General features: G+C 34.1%; 1 protein-coding gene across 1 annotated transcript; it reads right to left on the bottom strand.

Annotated features, from left to right (window-relative positions):
* Nucleotides 1–627: 627 nt before the first annotated feature.
* On the bottom strand, nucleotides 628–7,163 carry LOC147477438 (alpha-terpineol synthase, chloroplastic-like). Its single transcript, XM_086586012.1, is given in 8 exon segments — nucleotides 628–1,478; nucleotides 1,557–1,805; nucleotides 1,930–2,068; nucleotides 2,155–2,373; nucleotides 2,456–2,471; nucleotides 2,474–2,919; nucleotides 3,268–3,689; nucleotides 7,152–7,163. Coding segments are annotated over 8 exon segments (1,848 nt in total). The 3' UTR covers nucleotides 628–1,133.
* Between the last annotated feature and the right edge of the window lie 761 nt (nucleotides 7,164–7,924).

Genomic DNA, 7,924 nt, shown 5'->3' with positions numbered 1-7,924 from the left:
TACCTTATGCATTAGTTTCCCGAGTGTTGCTCTGGAGTTGTAATGGTGAATTGGACAAGTTATCTGACTGCAAACTATGTATCACAATGATGTTATGCTTGAAAAAAAAATGTTTTGCTTTTAAGAGGAGATCAATTTTTCATTCATTTGTCACAATTGGATTCGATCGAATAGCTAGATTATTATTAGTTCTTAATTCAGAAATGAAAGCATTAAGAAGACACAGAAACTGGAACATAAATGTAAAGGCTTGTTTTGTGTAGAACCTTACAAATATGACGGAATAGGGAAAAAATGGTGGAAAATATTGTGTTTGATTTGAGCTCGGATTAGCACGAGCTGCCTACGTATTAAGTTCTCTGATGAAATTGAATCAAGTCAGACGTAGTTCCTCACTGAAATTGTGTAATAAAATGGTAGATGGAGAATGAAGAAGATGATAATGGAGAAGATGTCTAGGATTCTTCTCCCCTTTCCTTGGTAAATTCACTTGTGATTTATAGCACATGACTTTTAATGTGAGACTTGAATGAGCTTAAATGGAGGATAAATTAGTGCGTTACAGAATTATTGTAACGGCTGTCTTTCCATCTGTGAGCGTTACAAGACCTGGCTGAGATTTTGATATAAGAGACCTGACTGAGGTCTTGATATAGTTATGTGATGAGTTGTGTTGGACACATATAACCTAGATGCTGCATGCATATTGCATAATACACTATAGGAGTTCACTTGAATAATAATGCATTAACGTAGGTGTTGAAGCTTTCTAAGCAATGCAATCAACAAGCTGGCATATGCTAAAACTTTGTGTCTTAAGGACTACTCATTTCCCCACACTGCCTTGTGCGCTTGGCCGGAGTCTGAAGGAGAGCAGGATATTGCGTTCTTTCTAAGCGTTGCTTACTGATAAATTGCTAGAAGAACTTGGTGTCCATGTTGGTAAGCTGCTGGGTAGAGCTCAACTTTTTGGATTCGCGTTTGATGCTCATGAAAGAATTGATTAATTACTATTCCAAAACCGTATTTATTACTTTGGATTCGCGTTTAATTACTATTCCAAGTAATTGAAAACCGTATTAATTATTTCTAAGTAATTGATTAATTGGATTCGCGTGTCACGAGATGATTAATTAATTACTATTTGCTGTATACTTAAGTTCAAGAGACTCCGAAGATTCCTTATTCTGGATAGTAATAGCTTCAATTAATAGTCCTGTGACACGCTTCTTGGCTTCATGGTCTTGAACACTAACTCCATCTCCGTTCTGATAAAAGGTATGAGCAGCCCTTGCATGATTAATAGCAATATTAACAAATGAACTTTTGAAAGGTGAATCATAGATCGATTTGTTTAGTTTCTTCCACACATCTGAGATTAGACCTTTAATTTTGTCACGAGCAACATGCTCCGAAGTATTTGCCTCGTGCATGTAACATTGGATTGCTGATAGTTCATCACCACTCTCCAGTTCCGCCTAAATCAAATATCATTTTTCAAAGAGGTTAGAAGCGGAAAAGTCAACAAACATTCCAAAACCGTATAGTCTACTTACTGATGAAGTTGCTAGGTCATTGCAAAGCCGGAAAACCATGGAAGAGTAATATATGAGATCTGAATTTCTGTCTAAGCATTCTAATATGTCATTTGTTATGAGTTGCTCTGTTCCAAAAAATGCATGGACTAGACCTACGGTTGTGGAAGATGAAACCCATGCATTTTCCAAGTATTCGCTGAGCGATGGTGTGTATCTCATATAACTCCATTCTGCCTCCACCAACATTGCTTTACAAAACTCTGCCCACTGAAAAAAAAGAATAAATTCAGCTGTACTTCTTTTTGGTGCTCAATAAATTCAGCTCGAGACGGATTACAAATTTAAAATGAAAAAAATTAAAATTAAAAAGTAGATTAAACTGATGCAATACCGCTTTCTTCAACTGTGGTAAGATGTTAAACCCGCGTGCCTTGTATTTTGTATAGACGATGTCGTTTGTTGTGTTGAAAAGAGCCAAGAAACATGTTATCATATAGTCTGGAAGTTGTGCCAATGCGGCGAGATCCCACCTGAAGGAAGCTTTTCAGTCAGATACCAATTAAGCCTAATCTCTTGATTTAGATATGAGCCTCCGCAATATTATGTAGACGCCAACCTTTCTACGGCAGCAGTAAAAAGTTTAAGTTCTTCCAATGAACCATAATTATCATAAAGATCATCTAGCGTTAATATGAAACAAACAACTTTAGTTATCCATTCCCTACAGCATAGGTACTGAGGTTCATAAGCAAGTCCAACAGACCATAAGAAACCCTCTACCAATCTATCCCTTGCAAAGCTCAGTTTGTTGGATAAACCAAGATGTTTCCACCACCTGATAGACAACAAAACGAGTAAAGTATATGATCTACTCCAGACATAAATACCAATGACAAGAGTGCTCCAGTAATTCTTACCTAGACATATTTTTAGCTCTTTTTGGTGTATGGATTGCAACATATTAAAATCCAACTTAGCAAGTTCAAGCAGGACTGGATTCATTCCCTCTTTGCTTTGATATGCATCAATGTAGTATCTAGACTCTAACCTTGGCATCCTCCAGTGCAAGGGAAGCTCCAAAGAATGAGTCACTTCTTCGGCAAGGCTTCGATCTATATTACCATTTAGAAGCTTTAAATGTTTAGCTGTGAACTCTTTGGCTTCATATAAGATCTTCTCACCTTCCAAACAAAGGTGAGAAGCTTCATATAAAGTCAGCATTCCCTTAACATCTTGACACAAGCACAGATTGAAACTTCCAGTCTTGTCCTTGAAGTCATTAAACGCATCTACCATTGACATGAAATAAAGTAAGGGTAAAAAGGTTAACATGAGAGTGAAACCAATGTGCTCTGAGTTCTCCGAGGAAAAGAACCACAGACTGCGCAACATTGGGAAATGCTTAGGTGTTCAATAACGTACAAAGAAAAGAATGAGATTATGTTTTAAGATACCGCATGAAAGTTCTCTCTCTATCTATCTAGTTATATATAGTTGGCTATTACATTTAATGACGTAGCCGAAGCGATATTAAAAGTTCATTAGAACATTAAAAAAATAAATTAAAACATAAATTTATTGATAATATTGAAGACTTTATTAGAATTTTTGTCCATGAAACTCTTTATATAGAGAACTTCATCAAATCATCTTAGAAACCTATGTACCAAAACACTAAGAAACACTTTCCTAATCTATCTATATCATAATAGTAACCTTCTAAGACTACTAGAACTCACAAACTAGACTTCTAAACACTTTTAAATTGTACTTAAATAATAAAAACGAAAATAACTTGTTTTTAGTAAATTTGGATTTACTAAAAACAATTAGACAATAACCATAGACTCTATGCTGTACATCAGTTAACGTGTGAAGCAACGTTTTACCTTCTGAGACCTTAAAACCATGTTGTCGGAGGAGTTTGAAATACAGGGCCGTGGAATGTAAATCATCTTTAGGACATGCATCTTTGTTGATGCTTAGGGTGTCCAGTATTTTGTTAATATCTTTTTCAAAGTGGTATCCAACCCCAAGCCTGTTCAAGTCATCGATCAGTTCCAATTTAGTTAATGAACCCACTGTGCCATCAATAAGCATGTCTTTCACCTCTTCTTTGAGCTTTTCAACTCGTCTAGCGCATGCCTTCTCCTACAAAGTTGAAAAAAAGTTTTCCTGTCATCATCTTAAACTTTGGAATATATATTCCTTATGTTTGAATTGGTCATTACGACTAAACTAGGATAACGTACTCAAAGTTTACACCAACTTGTGAATCAAATTATAACAAAACATCTTCCTGTTTAGCAGAAGTAATTAAAATGCCAATTGAACAGAACACATAACAGTATAATGTCTCAAGTATATGTCACCACAATGATACAAACGGAGAGTAAGTAAATCAGGATGCCAAATGATACAAACGGAGAGTAAGTAATAGTCACCTTATAATCAGTCTGCAATGACTCGAGCAAATCAGGATGCCAAATGTTCTTTTGGTATTTCCCTGATTGTTTGAGTTGATTAGTTTTTTTTCTGTACTGCTATCATTACTACTTTGAACATGGCAAGTCACCCGATCACTGGTAATATACCTTTGATTGATACTGTTACTTGGTGGCAACAGAGTAGAACTGTTAGTGTGGGCGACGAAGAATTGAGACATTTTAGTCTTCAATGAACTTCAACTAATTATTATATATACACTTATATATTTGATGTATCAGAACTTCATAGAAGGTCTACTTATATATACACTTACGAAGAAGAAATATCAGTAGTATTCCATCAACGTGAGAAATAAAAATTCAAGCAAAGACAAAACGTGAGAAATAAATTCATGGTTAGTTGACCATTTCACAATTACGTGTTATCGTACACTACACAATGACGATGTGTAGCCTTCATGGAAATCGCCATGGAAATCACGTTAGGATACACCAAAATCTTCGATATTTTTTTTCCGAAGACCGGATTGCTGTACTGAGTACTGACTATTGTGAAATTCGGGGAGAAGCAGTGTTTAGAAAACCGGACAGGACCCGTGGTTGAACCGGGGTTGACAGGAACCCGTAAATTTTTGGTTCGGTATGGTAAAAACTGGAACTTTTTGTTGGACCCTCCCTCTAAGCTAAACCGGGGTTGAACCGTTAGTGTGGGCAACGAAGAATTGAGACATTTGAGTCTTTAATGAACTTCAACTAATTATGATACACATTTCATGTATCAGAACTTCATAGAAGGTCTACTTATACACTTAACTGAAAAATAAAAATTCCAGCCAAAAAACACGAGAAATAAATTCATGGTTACTAAATCTCTTCTTTTTCATGTCTCACTATCAGGTGTCATCGTAGATTACACAACTACGATTGATTCTACACATTAATTCTCCACCATTCATACAAATCACATTAGGATACACAAAAAAAATCGATCTTTTTTTACCAGAAAGTTTTAGAATTGGGAGACAAACAGTATTTAGAAAATCGAACTGGACCGATGGTTGAATCGGAATCCGATAGAAATCGGTAAATATTCGGTTCAGTGGTGAAAACTGAAATTACCGGTAAACCGGTTCGATTTTAAACTAAGAAAAACTGGACCACCAAAGTATAATTTGTTTTTCTTGAAAATTTGTTAGTGTTAGGGGTTGAACCTAAGTACTTAGCACCTAAACAAAGTAGTCCTCAACGTGCTATTATATGTTTCTTGTAGAATATTTCTATTTTGATTTATAATACCAATTAATACTAAATTAAAACATATATTTATTCATTTTTTTTATAATTATAAAATTTATTAAAATTTTTGCTAAATAAGTATCAATAGACCATTTCAACCCATTAGGACAAAGTACTTATTACCATTTCGGTTTTCAAAATATTGGGACGAAATTGTTTTTTTTTTTTTTTTGTCAAGTCTAGCTAGCAAGTTCGCAACCAGTCATAAATATGACAACATTTAGATCCGTGGCGATCTACCACTTAAACTGGCTGGCAGATAACCCAATCTAAAGCAAGTACTAAGAAGAATTCAATGCTCCATTTGAAAAAAAAAAGTTAAACTATTGAACTTGATTAATAATTTAATAGTACGAGGTTCCAACCCCACCCCCCTTTGCGTAATGTAGTATTCGATTTGGACTTCCTGTCACGTTATTGAGACAAGTTAAACCACACAGATGGTGACATGTGTCTGAACTCGGAATGACTCATTGGTCATTTAAACACGAGGATCATGAATACCTATTTGTGACTTTGTTAGCAAAGCGTGAATTTGTTGCACACGGAAGCTGTTGACACTCTCTGATATCCAACCACGTATCAATCTTATTTTACCACTAAAACCATCAAAAAATACAGACGTAATAGATAAATATCTTCAAGTTTAATTCTTTTTTTAACATGCTAATCTATTCTTGATAAAAAAATGAATTAAAAGATAAATATTTTCAAAACTGAAATTGGAAAAAGACAATAAAGAAAAGTTTTTCAAAACTGAATCCAAAAAGTAAGTCTTCAGCTTTCTAGTAGTATTCACCACAAAACACTTTTGTTTTTCTCCTACGTGTAGTTGTAGTTTTTCTGGAAAGACTAAAAGTCCCTTTCACCAAAAAAAATTTTATTATATAGAAACTTTGAAAATATAAGTGTGTGTAGTGTGATCCCATTTAGATTTCAAGCCTTATCTCAAATAAAGACAATTCATTTTGTAAATACTTGATATACTAAAACACTTTTAATATATATATCTTTTAATAATGAAAAGTGACTATTAACAAATCTATATTTACAATAAAGCCCATGGATCTTACAAGAAAGTCTTTTTCTACTATTATTTAAATTTAAGTCCTTCCACCTCACTTGTATTCACAATTAAACAATTGGGAATATGTTCTTCACTGTCACACCCATGTCTAATTGACCCAATGTGACATTCAACATTAATTGAGCATTAAGAAACTATTTCTTATACCGGCCGAGTTTGAGCTCAATTAGTTATGTCACAATTTTCTAATACATAACTCAGTAGAGTGGTAGATCCTTTATTAGAATACGTGATTCAAGACATCCTACATTTATTACCCAAAACGTTAAGTCTAGTCTATGAATATACATTAGTTTTTAACGTCTCAAATTAATAAATTTGAGACACAATGAATTTTCACAATTTCTCAAGTTTAGGGAATAATTGGTAGAGTGAGATTTGCATACTAACCTTAATAGTGAATTGAATTTATAGTGTGTTCTCACTTTGATCCCTCAGTGTCAGTCATGTAACTACACCAATATACAAACTTAGAGTCATACTCAAATGATTGAGATATCATCATCCTATCATATAGCAGTTATGTATATTACAGTCGTATAAGTGAAGCATCCGACTTCACCCCTAACTGTGAGCAAATAGATACAATCAAATCTCCCGCATATGACTATTCATATGTTTGATTGTTCTAATTCTATTACCTATGGAACTTATGATTTCATCATATGATATTAATTCACCCATATGTATAATAATAATATTTGTGTATTTAATCATCATGTATAAACAATAAATGTTTATTAGTTTTGTAAATGCCAAATATCCCAACAATCTCTCACTAACCTTCAAAGCCATTTAACAACTATTCTAAGACCCATATTATCTATATAAATGTTTGTATAAACATATAATAATATATAGTGTTTGGTCCTCATAGACTATTTCATTCCTAATGAATAGTGTATCATATACATATGAGATCAAAAACATAGTCATCTTACCTTCAACCTTTTTGTAAAACACAAGGTTCTTCCTCACATTAGTCAAAACTAAACGATTTGATTGTTTGATCAAAGTTTACATTCCAACTCCTTGAAGCTTGTTTAAGTCCATACACGGACTTTTTCAACTTGTAGGTACTGTAAAGCCTCCAAGTTCTAAAACGCGGTCTCTGCATCCATTTGCCAAATCACATAGTCATAATGAGCATCAATCACTAGAAGGACTCTAATGGACTTTTCATGGCTACTGGCGAAAAAAATTCTCATAATTGATACCCTCTTTTTGAGTAAACATTTTCTCCACCAGTCTCGTTTTAAAAGTCTCTACCTTTCTATCGGCTCCTATTTTCCTTTTGAATAACCACTTATTCTTAATAGGTTTAATATTTGGCAGTGGATCAACAAGCTAGTTCCCAGATATTGTTGGAATACATGGACTCCATTTCCGATCTCATTGCTTCAAGCCATTTTCTCAAATCAATGTCAAAAATTGCTTCAACTCTGTATAGTTCATTGGATCTACATCCTGATCATCTGATATAATAGAGAAAGTTTCCCCTAAAGGGTTAACTTTTCCGGAGGTCTAATTGCCCTCCCCACTATGATGAAGTATTG

This window comes from Coptis chinensis, chromosome 9 (genome assembly GCF_015680905.1).
Source record: "Coptis chinensis isolate HL-2020 chromosome 9, ASM1568090v1, whole genome shotgun sequence".
In the NCBI taxonomy this organism is placed as follows: domain Eukaryota; kingdom Viridiplantae; phylum Streptophyta; class Magnoliopsida; order Ranunculales; family Ranunculaceae; genus Coptis; species Coptis chinensis.
This window is presented reverse-complemented; position numbering and strand designations above follow the sequence as displayed.